A 14,856-nucleotide genomic window follows, 5' to 3' on the forward strand; every position below is an offset into this window, starting at 1 on the left:
CCCACATGGGTTGGGGTAGGAGTGAGAAGCAAAAACAGAAGTAGGAAGGGACCTGCTTTGCATCATTTCCCTGCTGAGACTCAAATGGTTTGGGAATGACCACTATTGGAAGATATAGGGCACAGGTCAGGGAGGCTGGGAAAAGAACTGAATTAAAAAAGTTATAGAGTATCAACACTCTGTGTGAGCAAATGTTATAATTTTATAAAGTGGAGGTCAAAGGATCAAGATTAGAGAAAGATATTTAGAAATAAATGCTGCAGGAGACACTAAGTGAATGATTTGTTATAGAACAATATTGTTATAGAACAATAACATTGAGAGCATTTTTACTGATGTTGTACTCTGCCAATGTAGCCCAAGCTTGAGCTCTTTGCTCCTCATAGCTGCCTGGGATAACAGAGAAATGGAAGAGGAAATCTCTACATAAGGTTTCTGAAGAAATAAAAAAAATTTAACTTGTATGTTGATCTTGTAATGGAAATAAGAATGCCCAAAGGCCTTTGGGAGTTAGTTTCAAAAGGAAATAATAGAAAACACAAAAAACCCAGAGCATTTACAGAAAAAGGGGACAATCCATGCTTAATGAATGGTCAGATTTCACATAGCTTGGAACATATAATTTTCTATCAGAGTGTTGATAACATTGCAGTGAACTTGGGTCTGGATGCCTGTGTTGAGTAACAATGGCAGCTGCTGTTTTGTGTGAGTTCAATCAGGAGACACAGGGAATAATTAGTCTGATTCCTGACACTGTTGTTTAGCAGAGCCTTTGGCTCAAAAACATTTTGAGATATCTTGTGTTTTTCTTATTTTGCTTTTGTTTTGTGAATGTTGTACAGAGCTGCTCTTATACCTGAGGACCTTGCCTTTACACACTGTGTATGTATGATGTGTATAAATGACACTCGGTATTGGTGACATCAATGACTTATTTGTAAGCCTTTCTTTTCTTTTTTCTTTTTAAATTTCTTTTTTAAGTTATTACATATGTGTCCTTATCCCCACATTATGTAAGCCTTTCTTAAGGCCTAATTAATATCGGTACTTCAGGTAGCTTACGACACTGGATTCTGAGGCCACAATATAGGAATACAGACTTTCTGGTCTTTTTCTTACTGTCCCCAGATGTAACCAGATAATCCTCTGTCTGGTACTTGGGAACCAAGTTACTTTTTTTGCAAAAAAATTCTAAGGAGTTGCTTTAGAAAACCTAGGAAAGTGTAAGACTAAAGACAAGCCACAGCCTGAAGCCCAGACTGCTGACTTGAGCACAGATGGGAGAATGTTAACAGCCAAGAAATATGAGGCCTTTGGCTCCTTTCCCAGAACTGCCAGGCTAAGACCTTGGCAGAGACTCAACAGGAAACTGAACTCTATTTGCATATCCTTTTATACATGGGAGATTAAAAGCTTCAACCTTGAGTGATCACAGTTTTTGAGAATCACGATGAGGCATTAAAGAGGAGGAGGGTCCCAAGAGAGATGAGCTGGAGGCGAAGCAAGGTAGGTGTGAGGTTAGCAATGACTTTCAATTCCCTTTGATTAATCATGAGTGTATTTCATTTAGTTCTTTTTACTTTATTTTATCCTTTTTGGGTCAGAGCGAGGCAGGAACCTGTGCTTCCCAATCTTGGGAATCTGTCAAATTTGATTTCCTTTGTCCCACAACTGCTTTCTTCTCATTCTTTCTGGGCAGAGACCTATAGCTTATTAGTGCTGAAGGAACCTTACAGATCATCCAAATATAAACTATTAAATAGATGAGAATCTGAGATTCAAAGAGGTTAACTGATTTATCTAAATCATAAAAAAAGAAATAAGAGTTTGACTTCCAAGCAATTTTTCCCCCAAATAGGCTGCTAGCTCTGGTTAGCAGGTGAAAGTTTTCTCAGATCTCAAATTGCTCCTTTCCATCCAGCATGTGGTTTACCATAGATATTCTTATAATCTTCTTCCATCAGAACATGCATTTCTGGCATAGAACAGCTCTAATTCCCTGGCTTTTCTTCCTAGCTCCACTGGATAAGGTCCCTATAGTTCTTATTTATTTATTTATTATTTTATTTTATTGATTTCAGAGAGAGAAAGGGTGGGGGGGGGGGGAGAGAGAGAGAGAGAGAGAGAGAGAGAGAGAGAGAGAGAGAGACATCAATGATGAGAGAGAATCATTGATTGGCTGCCTCTTGTATGCCCCCTACTGGGGCTCAAGCCCACAACCTAGGTATGTACCTGGACCAGGAATTGAACTGTGACCAGGTCCTGGTTCATAGGTCAGCGCTCAATTACTGAGCCACACCAGCCAGGCCTCTATAGTTCTTTAATGGGAGAAGCCAGAGGACTGAAATGAGGCTATTTATCCGGGGGATTCATTTAGGAATTCATTTATTTGGTTTTCTTGGTCAAGTAGCATAGGGAGAACCCCATGTAGACAGCATGGGCAGAATGAGGATGGACAAATGCTACTCCTCAGTGGTTAGTGACTAAATTTTATAGCTTCCTTTTTAAGGATGAGAAAAGATCTCTATTAATAAAAGGGTACATTAATTAAAAGTAATGGGGAGCCCTAGCTGGTTTGGCTCAGTGGATAGAGCGCCCGCCTGAAGACTGAGGGTTCTCAGGTTTGATTCTAGTCAAGGGCACATGCCTGGGTTGCAGGCTCAATCCCCAGTAGGGGGCGTGCAGGGGGCAACTGATCAACGATTCTCTCTCATCATTGATGTTTCTATCTCTCTCTCCCTCTCATTTCCTCTCTAAAATCAGTAAAAAAAATAAAATAATAATAAAAAAATATATATATATATATATATATAGTGATATATATATATATATATATATATATATATCTCACTGGGGAGAACTGAGGTCCTCTTGTCCAGCTATTGTTTTAGCTGAACCAAATCTATTGGGAAAAGATTTGGCATAAAAACCCATTCTCCTTGTTACTTCTGATAAAGCTGGGACTGGCCAGGGCCGCCTTCATCTGGAATAGACAAAGGGCAATGAAGACACAGAATGTTATTGGGGAGCCAGACAATCACAGTAATGAACTTGTCTTTGACGATTTCACTATCATTAGTGCAGGGAAATAATTTAGAGAGGTTGTCTGGAAAGAACATTCCTGATGAGGTATTTTTATGAAAATAGTACTGGCAGCAATTTGGATTTCTTGTTTTGGAAAAGTGGTGGTAGTCATTGTCAGTGTTCCCTCTCATTCTATATCTTTTTTTGTTCGGGGCAAAAACCACTCTCCTTCAGACCATTAATAATTAAGGGGAATTAAGTATTAGCATTATTGAGCACCTTTGGTGTACTTGTCACCCTGGTGTGCCAGGTGCCTTCTAGCAATGATTTCATTTAATCCTCATAATAGTTCTATGAAATAGGTAGTATTATTATCTCTATTACATGAATGAGGAAATAGAGGTTTAGAGAAGGTAAGCAGCCTTGTTCAGGTCCCACATGAGTAAATGAGGAGCTGTGGGATTACCCATTTTTGTTAGATTCCACAGCTCATGCTCTTTTTACTACTAAAAGAAATCACATATAAAATCATATTTAGTTTATAGACCAAAATATATTTTTTGAACAAATTTTTAAGCTTGTTCATTTCAAGATCAGTGAAAGGACCTTGCCAAAGTTAGGGACAATTTTCAGATTATTGTTTTTAAGTTCAACACATATTAATATTTTTTTGTGAATGATTAAACATATTTACTTTTGTATGTTATTTTACCTACTAGAGGCCTGATGCATGAAATTAGTGCATGAGTAGGCCTTCCTTCCCCCAGCTGCCAGCACCGGTTTCCCTCTAGCACCAGGGACTTGGGCTACGCTCTGGCCGACGGCAGGCACCCGGGACCCTTGCTTCCCTCTGGCTGCTGGCAGGCACCCAGGACCTGGGCTTCCCTCCCAGCCCCGGCTTCTTCCAGAAGGTCGTCTGGAAGGACGTCTGGTCTAATTAGCATATTATGCTTTTATTATTATAGATATTCACTATATTGCCACCTATTTAAGAGAGGAAAATATACCTACTTAAATTGTGCAATAAAACTTATTTTTAACAGCACAATAAAGATGTTTTCATGGATCTGCAAATGTGGGAATGATTATAGAAGGTAGGTATCTGGAACCCAGACAAAACCCCACTCCCATCTTTCTTTCAGTTCATGATTACATGTTTTGCTCTTTCTCACTTTCCTCCAAAGTCCTAGAAGTTAAGGGCTAAGAAAAACAACCATGATGGGTGGCCAGCCCCACCTGAGGGGCAGGTGTGAGTTAGACTTTTTGACCACCCAATCATTAATCAGAACAATCTTTCTGCCAACAGGACTTCTGGAAAAATCACTCAGGACTGATTCCTTAGGGTCCCTCCTCACCTTTTGGCCCAACCAGCTCTGGATGCAGTAAGTTGGAAGTTGAAAAAACTGGAACGTCCAAAGGAGCAGAATGAAGAGGTCGTGTTTCACATGAGACTAAGAGGGTAGTCCCAAGTCTGATCAGGGAGGAAGTGCAGGCCTAGGATGGGGAGACCCAGCAGGAGAAAGATCACTGATTGTATCTGCAGGTTCTCCTTTTGTTCTGCCCACCAGAGAGCTTCTTTATTTTCTCTATGGTTCACTGTGGTGAAAGCACAATAATACTGGGCTGAGTCCTCCTGTTTTTATCTGTTGGTTTGTAGACACAACTAATTTTTGATGTTATTCCTGGTGATAACAAATCTCTCCAGGGAAGATGTGTAATGCTTAACATTCCCCAAAGGACAATTTTGGAAACATGTACACATGGTCTTTCTGGAGCTTGGCTGTACCAGTTCACCCAGAGGAGTCCAAACTTAAAGCCAGAGGTGTTGCAGGTGATCATCAGGGAGTCCCTAGCATTTCTCATGATCCCTCTCCCCCCAAATCCACTGGCTGATTCAGTGACTGAACCTCTGGAGAAGAGAAAGAATTGATAAAACTTGTAGAGACAGACATTATAGTACCTCCAAACTGATGACTCCTGCATGACCATAGAGAAACAGCACAAGGAAGGTCAGCCTGGGCAGACAGCACATGCTAGACACTGAGGGTGGAGAAGTGCTCACAGACACAGCAGAGGCAGTTTGGTCTTTTTGAATGCAAACCATAAGGGTAGTACTATGGGCACCCAATAGGAAATAGTTCTGCCCTCCTTGCATAGCCTCCTTCTATAGAATAGAGCCTACTGCAGTCAGAAAGGACTCTGGGAAGGTACTGGATCCACTCTTACCCACAGACATGATTTTTAAAAAGCTTTCAATAATTTTGTTGTTGATAATTTTCATTTTCAATATTTCATTTTTAACTTCTTTTTGCTGAAATTTTAGGATGTTTTATCTTTTTCTCTGCTCATCTGAAATGGGGACGACTGATTACAGTTATCAAGGGTTAGAACTGGAAGGGCCCTCAGGCTGTCTCAGTTCCAGCTTCTTCACCATATAAATGAGTCTGGGGAGGTGAAGTGATGGGCTCAAGTTCTCACAGTGCAGAACTAGGTTTTGAACACAGGTTCCAGTGGGTTTCTTTTCTATTGTATAATAACTCGTTACATGCCACAACTCAACATTGTCTAATTTCTCCTAATTCAGGGTACTTGAAAACATACTAGGCCTATGACCCTGTGGGAGAGGCTGACTGGTGCTGAGTATAATAATGCTAGAGGCCTGATGCATGAAATTCGTGCAAGGGGCTCGGCCCTCGCAGCCCCAGTTTTGTCCTGAAGGATGTCCGGAAGAACATTTGGCTGTCTGGTCTAATTAGCATATTACCCTTTTATTATTATAGATTGTCATTCTTATGATCTTATAGCACCTGGTTGGCTTTATTTTTCTTAACAGCATTGTCATATTGTTGACTTGTATTTATTTTGGAAAAGAAATTGAGGAGATTTTGTCTCTGAATGGAAGGCAGGATCTGGCTGTTGATCCATCCATTGCTCCACAGAGAGGATCAAAGGTACTGCCATGGGGATAAAGGACTGGGAGTGAGGAGAAGTGTCCCTAAAGAGTGGGGTTTATTTAGGTTGAGATGAGAGGGGAGGACTGGTCTTTGTTCTTTCACTCCGCAGTATGTACTCTAAGTGTGAAGGTAGGCACCCATTAGAATGCAAAAGGATCCAGGCAGGGTTGAGATTTTTTTAAAAAATATATTTTATTGGTTTTTTACAGAGAGGAAGGGAGAGGGATAGAGAGTTAGAAACATCAATGAGAGAGAAACATCGATCAGCTGCCTCCTGCACACCCCCCACTGGGGATGTGCCCGCGAGAGGGATAGAGAGTTAGAAACATCAATGAGAGAGAAACATCGATCAGCTGCCTCCTGCACACCCGCCACTGGGGATGTGCCCGAAACCAAGGTACATGCCCTTGACTGGAATTGAACCAGGGACCTTTTAGTCCACAGGCCAACGCTCTATCCAATGAGCCAAACCAGTCAGGGCCAGGGTTGAGATTTTAAGGAGTTTCTTTCTTTCTTTCTTTTTAATCCTTACCTGAGGATAGAGGATATTTTTTCCATTGATTTCTAGAGAGAGTGGAAGGGAGGGAGGGAGAGAGAGAGAGAGAGAGAGAGAGAGAACGTGAGAGAGACATATCGATTGGCTGCCTACCACATGCATCCCTACTGAGTACATACCCATGACCCTTTAATCTGCAGGCCAAGGTTCTAACCACTGAGAAAACCTGTCCAGGGCATAAGGAGTTTCTTTAGAAAGAGGTGGAGAACAAAGACAAACTCTGGAGTTCTTTAGGGCTTTGTACTCCCACAACACAGAGGAGACTTCTTACTCTTCAAACTGCAAAGGCACTCACTATAAGGGGCTCAGCTTGGCTGGGAGGAGAAAGATTTTCCAGCTGACTGGAGGGGAAGAACTGCATAGCAGGGATGTGGGCTGGAAATACACTGCAATAAAGTGGTTCCCATGGCAACCAGATGTCAGGGTGTAGTGGAAAGAGTTCTTGACCAGGAGTTTGGGAACCTGTGCTCTTTGGCTTTGCCACTAGCTGGTTGTGTGATGGTGGGAAAGTCGCTTAATTTCTCCATTCCAAAGTTTTTACATCTTCAACTGAAAAGGTTGAACAAGGAGGGGATTAAAATTTCTCACTGTTCTGACACTGTGCATGTGAGTACGTGTGTAAGGGGTGGGGCTGTAGGGCTGAGGAGGATGTCCTTCATATGGAAAACATACTAATGATTTGGATGCTGATAAATGGATTAGCTGTGAACTCATTTTTAGGTTGATTTTTCCTACAGAGGAGGGTTATTGCTCCTGTGCCACATCTCTGATTTAACGTACAGTGTCTGTTATACTGACCCCTTTGTGGTTCTTTGTGTCCTTATTTGTAAACTTGGTGTGTGAAATTCTTCTCCTCTTTAGATGACTGGGGCAGTTAATTGTCTGTCAATCACTCATGATTATAGCATGTGCTCTGCAAACACAGTTTAGGTCTTTATGAAACAGGAGGCCTTTGACATGGCAGAGATTCTGACAACACAGGCCATTTCTCCTTGGTGTTATCCTGTGGATGTCGACTTCCCTTTTCACTGTCTCTGAGTAATACTGCTCACTTCTGCCAGGTGGCGGGTGAAGATGGAAGCTGCCTCTGGGGCCCACCCTAGGCACACCTAGAAGTCTTGGAGGATGAATCTCTAAAGCTTTGGTAAGAATTGTAAAGACACTCCAGCTTTCTCCACAGGCACTCCACATCCCCCAGGTTTATCTGTGACTGGCTTCCTGGGGACAAGGAAAAAGCAAGAACCTCACTGAGTTGAACACATTTTATTTCAGGGTCCCAGCCTATTGGGCCTGCTTCCAGGAGACACATTGGTCTTCAAAGGTAAATGAGGCTGCAGATTTGTCTCCTGGGGCTGCTGGAACAGCTGGATCTTGAGGATCAGTGTGAGAAAGGAGTCATTCAATTTGTATACTCTTGTTTTATGTTTGGGAAGCAACACTCATCAATTCATGGAAGGTGGTCACATAAGTGGGGAGAGAAGGCAAAGGGCTCAGTGTTACATATTCCATTTGTCAGTAATCCAATTCTACCATCTTCCATTTCACCTTCTAAGTTTTGACCTTTTTAGGACTGCTCCTCCCCACTTCATGCTAATGAATGGAATTTTATTACTTGGTCTTGAAAAATGAAAGTTTGAACTATTTTGGGAAAGAGCTATCAGCAAGATAAGAAGACAAAACTATTGCTTATTCCCCCAAGTTACAGAAAAGCTGATACTATTATGTGTCATAAAGTGGGACATGAAAATATTTCTAAAAGAAAAGTCTGGCAAACACCCAGGTTCCAAATATTACCATTCTGACCACCTTCAAGCTTTTGTCGAGATATGATCTCATTGTAGCCTTTTCTTGACCACCTGATTTAAAATAGTTATTTCCCATAGCCCCATGATAACATATTCTATCTCCCTGTAGGGTCTTACATGGCAATTATCACCATTTTACTTTGTATTTATTTTCACTAAAATAAAGTCATGAGTTTCTGAGTACTGTATTCCCAGTGTATCTAGAAAGGTACTTGGCACATAGTAGGTGTTTACAGTAGGTGCTTAATAAACTGTTATTAAATAAGTAAATTAATGTTATATTCTAGGAAAGCAATTTTAACCTCCCAAGTTTCATACTTTGCATTAGTTTTCTTTCTTAATAATTTGTTGCCATAGCAATATATTTGTACTGACATTTCTTTTTCTGAAAGTTATAAGTATTCATGAGGTTTTGTCCTTAAACCAGAAAATAATAATTTAAACTTCCCTATTTTCCACATGTGTGCAAGTAAACCGAAAACTTAAGGCTATTAGATTTCTTATTTAAGCACAGAGTTTGAGAACCTTCCTTATTTAAATTAATATAAGCAATTGCTTTTTGGTTTGGTTTCCTTTGTCCTGTCACCAGGCATGCTGCTCCTTGGGAGCTCTTGAGAATCCTGGGTATGCGTTCAGAGAACTCCTTCAGTGTTTGATACACACTACTGTAAGCTGTTACTATCCATAATGCATTTGTGTATGTGTGAACTGCTAAAAAGAAACACCAAAAAACCCCCCAAAAACCAAGAACCCAGAGATTCTGCATTCTTGAAGAATGCCAAAATCATTTGGGGGTGGTGAATGGGGGAGCGAGGAGGAGTTAGGAATTACTCTTTTGTTTAGGAAAGGTGTTATTGTGGCTTAATTTACCCAGCAGTTCTGTTTGGAGAAAAAATTTGCAAAACCCCTTAAAAAATAAAGTAGAAATGTTCTCTGATAGTCCAAGCCTCAGGGCCTGGGCCCTGGGATTAAACAGAGAGAAAAGGTAGTGAAAGGAGAAAGCCTGCTATCTTCCCCATTTGACTCCTGCCACAGGGAATGTGCAAGGAACACTGGCACATTGGTATCTGCTCGCCAAGAGTAAGTCACGGTGTTCTAGAGTACTCTATTAGTAACCCTTCAGACATTCTTGTTACAGTCAGTAGCATTTTGTTAGTGGCTAGCTGAGGCTTAGAGAAAGCATCTCAGAGGGCAATGCTAGCACCAGTGTTGTGTACTACTGCATTCCCAGCATCTAGCATAGTGTAGGGAATATAGTACTCACTCATTAAATACTTCACTCACTTGCTCATTCAACACATTTGTTGATTGCCCATTTTGTGCCAGACTTATTCGCAGGCAATAAATGAAACAGACAAAATCCCTGCCTCATGGAGCTGTATTCCAGTGGAGAGCTAGACAACAGATAAATAAGGAAGTAAAATATATAGCACATCAAATAGTGATAAATGCTATGGAGGACAATTAAGCAGAGAGGGATGAGTAAAGTGCCTTGCAAAAAAATAAATCAGAGATGTATACTCCTGTCACTTCAATTAACATTTGGGGGCAATATGCTGTATTAGGAAGAGGAGGAAAGAAGCCTGGATTCTGAAGTCTTCACCTTGTCAGTGCGGACAGCTTGTCAGGCAGCACTTCCTGTCTGAGGCACTGCGGCAGGCTCAGACTCCCCCTAAAGCAAAGTTTGGTTTGAACTCAACTCTTTCACATGGTGGCTCCTGCACCTTACTTCACTGCCGTGCTTTTTGGGGTCAGTTTGCTCATTATGAATGCAGAGAACTGTGGACAACAGATCTTGAGGCCTTTGCTGCCTTGGTATAAGTGATAATAAAACAGAGAATGGAAGAGACCAACTCAGACACTCTGCCTCACTGTACTGTGGATGGTAAAGTTAGCAATGTTGTGGACCTGCCAGAGACCCATGGAGTTTCTCCAGCTCTCATTCCCCTGGCCCCAGACCCCTGGACTGCCATTCTAGGCAGGGCCCTGAGAAGGAAAGGAGAAGGCGGTCAATGCATTAGTGACCCAGAGACTCTAGGGAGTCTGACAAGGTATTGCCTTCCACAGGCATCAGGAAGGAGGGATATGTGGGTCATTTCCCATGCCGCGGGTAGCTGCTGTCCTCCTTCAGCCAAGGGAATGAGGCATCTCCGGAGAGCAGCCTGGCAGCTGAAATTGCAGCTGGTGTTTGAAACCAGGGGAGGGAGAGTTGGGAAGTGGGAGGAGTTAGTTATTTCCACCCCCACCCCCTTGTGGGGACTGGCCAAGGAGTCAAAGGCACCCCCTGCATCACACAGATGACTGGACTTTACATACTTGTCCTCAGCTGTTCTTTCATTCTGATATTGTTACAGGTGATGCATTTTTTTTAGTATATCCCACAGCCCCTAGCCCAGTGCCAGGACAGGCAGCCTTTGACTCAGACCCAGTTCTCGGCTTTGCTTCTGTAACCTTCAGGAAGCTACCTAGTCCCCCTGAGGCTCAGTATTCCCATCTGTAAGATGGAGCTGAGAATAACAACCTCATGGGGTTATAAGGACTGAGTGAGTCCACACCTGAAAAGTGGTGGTATCCTTAGTGTGGTGATTGTGGGGAGAAAGGAGGGGAAGAAGTGGGGGGATACATGGCTATAAAGGAGACTTGACTTGGGATGGGGAACACACAATACAGATGATGTGTTGTGAAATTGTGCACCTGAAACCTGTATAATTTTGTTGACTAGTGTCACCACAATAAAATGGGGGGAAAAGATGAAAAACAAGTGGCTGCATCTTGTCGGCACTCAGTATTTTAGTTCACTTTTTTCCTCAATTATTTCATTGTTTAGTTTCCTCTTTCTTATATGCAGCATTTTTTTTTATTGACTAGCTCTATATGTGCCACCCAATTTACTTACTTTCTGTCATTAGCTTTTTATTTATTTATTTATTTTTATTTATTATTATTATTTTTTTTAAATATATTTTATTGATTTTTTACAGAGAGGAAGGGAGAGAGATAGAGAGTTAGAAACATCAATGAGCGAGAAACATCGATCAGCTGCCTCCTGCACATCCCCTACTGGGGATGTGCCTGCAACCAAGGTACATGCCCCTGACCGGAATCGAACCTGGGACTCCTCAGTCCCCAGGCCGACGCTCTATCCACTGAGCCAAACCGGTTTCGGCTGTCATTAGCTTTTTACAACAACACTGTGAAGTTGGAACTCTTTTGTCAACCCTAAGCAGAACCTTAGTTCAGGCTTTAACACTAACTTTAAACCTAACTGTAATCATAGCCCTAGGCGTAATCCTAGCCTTAGCCCTCACCCTAGAGCAGTGATTCTCAACTTGTGAGTCCGACCCCTTTGGCGGTTGAACGACCCTTCCACAGGGGTCCCCCAAGACCATCCTGCGTATCAGATATTTACATTATGATTCATAACAGTAGCAACATTACAGTTATGAAGTAGCAACGAAAATAATTTTATGGTTGGGTCACAACATGAGGAACTGTATTTAAAGGGCCAGAAGGTTGAGAACCACTGCCCTAGATGGTTTTAGAAGACAGTGTAAAGTTTATGTCAGGAACACAAAATCTCCGAGTTAGAAAACATTTGACAGATCATCTGGATCACTGTTCCATTATTCCAATTTCTTGACAGATGGTCATGAGCATCAGTTTGGACAGGTCTGGTGGTGAGGGCACAGCCATGTTGCTCCTTGTTTCTAACATTTTGGAGATGGCCTTTTCCATGGTTACCCCATCGTACTCTAGCACACTCTCCAGAGTCTGAAACCTGTTGCTTTCCCTTGCTACCTGTGGAAACTTGAGCAAGTATTTTAGCTTTTCTGTGCCTTCATGTCCTCATTTATAAAATGGGGATAATAATAAAAAGTGTATTATATGGTTGTTGAGAGGATTAAATAATAGAACACATGTAAAATGCTCAGAAGAGTGCTGGACTATAACAAGTACTCAGCAGATGCTAATTGTTATCACAGCTAACACACAGTTTTATGAATTTGCCAGGATATTTCCCTCTTCCTGCTCAAACATGTTTTTCCAAGTTTCTGTCAGAGGATCCACTGGGTCTCCTCCTAGGAATCCATCTTGCAAACCTTATAACAACATGGTACCAAAACTTTGACAGCATCTGCATAATTAGCTTCCAAATGTCATTCCTTTTCCAAAGTCATGATTTCAAACAGGGAGAAGAATTGTACCCTTTAGTCTTGGAAGTTCTCTTCACCTTTAAATCTAGCATAGATTTAAAGAAGAACAACAGGATATGAAAAGCAGGTAGTGGGCTAGATGAGTATGATAGGGCCTGTGTGGTAACTTGGGTACATCTCAGGAAAGTTGGGTCCAAATTCCCTTTCAGGAATGTAGGGCTCAGGGTGCCCAATCTGGATAGGGATCTGAGAACCTGATTTTGTCTAAGGGCAGAGTCAATATTCAGAGCCTTGAGATAGTTTCACCAGAGAAACCATCCAACAGGGTGGGGTAGTGAGGTAGAGGCCAGGTACAGGCCTATGTTGGAATTAGGACACTAGGACAGAGTGAGTGGGCTTGAGATGGAGAGTTGAAAAGAGAGATTCTTGGAAATGTACCTGTTAGGGAAGATAAATGAGAAGAGCACATGAGATCATGGCTAAAATGCACAGAATAATTACACATTATAACAATATACATTCTATCTATCTATATATCTATCTATCTATCTATCTATCTATCTATCTATCTATCTATCTATCATCTATCTATATACCTATGAATGAAAGGCCAGGCAGGATCATGAGGGGTGGGAGGTTTGGGAATACTCTTGGTGAAACAATAAGGAGCCCTGACTGGAACCGACTGTATGTGTCTACAAACTTGTTAGCCTTTTTGCACTTCTATGAAAAGCAGAATATTTGGTTAGAAGGGTTAGTTGAAAAAAGTATTCCCTAGACATTGCTTGAAGTAGTCTAATGAGGCTTTGTCAATTTTTAAATTTTAAATTAAAAAATATTTTTTCAACTTTATTGATGTGCAATAAACTTCACATATTCACAGTGCACAGTCTGATAAATTTTATATACCTGTACATCCATGAAACCATCACCATAATCAAGTTACTGAACATATCCATCACCACCAAAAGTTCCAATGAGGTATTTTATAAGGTTAGTGATAGATATTCTAGATGAGGCCAGAAGGACAGCCACAGGTTTAGCCTCAGAATAGTCTGTCAATCATCTATGTCTGGGAAAGTACATTGTTTAAGATAAAAGTGGAGTTTAAATTGAGTTGTCAACAGAAGGATGAGAAAGAAATTCTCCAGGCTTTATTTCTAGCACATATAGAAGTAAGGTAGAGAAGGAAGGGAGGTCAAAAGGCCATATTCAATCAGTAATCATCAAAACAATACAGAATGCCAGAGATTGAATCTTGCCTTCCATGTTGGGCAAGATGGCATGCCGTGCACACTACTGATGCTGAAGAAAGGGAGTGTCCCCACTTTTCCAACCCCTCTCTTCCAGAACAGCTATATTCATGGCGTATGTGATTGGGGGAGAAACTGGACATCCATTACGTGTAGTCATATTTTGGAAAGTGCCCCTTTAATCTAATGCCCTCAGCACTTAGTGTGTGGCCAAATCTTTTATGAAGCTTCAAAAAAACTGTTAAAAGTGTACAGTGAATGCTACAACTCCTGACTTTGGCTCTGTCTCTCCTCTGGTCCCACAGTGGGCCACACCCCACTGGAGGTGGCCTCTCTGAGTAATATGAGGGCTCATGAGTGACCAAGGGTGAAGGAAAGGCAGTAATATCAGCCTTCTCTGGCCCCCATTTCTTAAACTATTTATTGAAGAGGAAATCATGACCTTGTTGGAATTGCTGTTCTACATGGATCTCTATGGTTTTTGAGCTGCTTAGAAGTGGGCCAGCAGCAGGGTGGTAGTCGCTGGCACAGTAGTAAATTCCTTCATCTCTTTCTGATGCTTTAAGGATCTCAAGCTCAGCCTCATTGCTTGAATCATTAATGTTAGCCCGGAACTTGCCGAAGAAACCACGGCCATACATGCCCCCTTCTCGGTGTATGAAAGTCATTGTGTTACCCTGGGTCTGCCTGTACCAGCTGATATAGTAGTTACTGATCGTTTCTCCCTTCAAGGAGCACCTGAGGGTGGCAGACATCCCCAAGGACATAGTCACCTCTTGGTCTTGAGATACCAACACGATAGCTGACATGACTCCTGAAAGCAAAGACATGAGAGGGCCTCAGTGAGAACTGGGGCTACAATCATCGAGTAAGGGGCACTGTCCATGAGCTCCTGGCCCTGGCAGTCTTGATCTCTCGTTGTTGCTATTCTTACTTGATTTAGTTTCCAGGATCTACCTTACCTGTCCAGAAGAGGGTGAGATAGATGAGCGAGAAGTTCCTCTGCATGGCTCCACTTGGGATAGGTCTGCCTCCGAACTCACACTCTGCCTGGTCCCTCCTCTGAGTCAACACCTTCTCTGTGACACATTTGTGACTGAGGAAATCAGC

General features: G+C 41.9%; 2 gene segments (V, D, J or C); both read right to left on the reverse strand.

The window, feature by feature from the left end:
* The window catches only part of LOC102432981, a 50,594-nt gene extending 35,840 nt beyond the window's left edge, over positions 1-14,754 (reverse strand). Inside the window, 2 exon segments of the C gene segment in view lie at positions 14,256-14,560; positions 14,709-14,754. Coding sequence covers positions 14,256-14,560; positions 14,709-14,754 — 351 coding nt within the window.
* LOC102429626 overlaps positions 1-14,856 on the reverse strand; it is a 291,722-nt gene that overhangs the window by 118,825 nt on the left and 158,041 nt on the right.

The sequence above is a fragment of the Myotis lucifugus genome, unplaced genomic scaffold (genome assembly GCF_000147115.1).
Source record: "Myotis lucifugus unplaced genomic scaffold, Myoluc2.0 scaffold_297, whole genome shotgun sequence".
Classification (NCBI taxonomy): Eukaryota; Metazoa; Chordata; class Mammalia; order Chiroptera; family Vespertilionidae; genus Myotis; species Myotis lucifugus.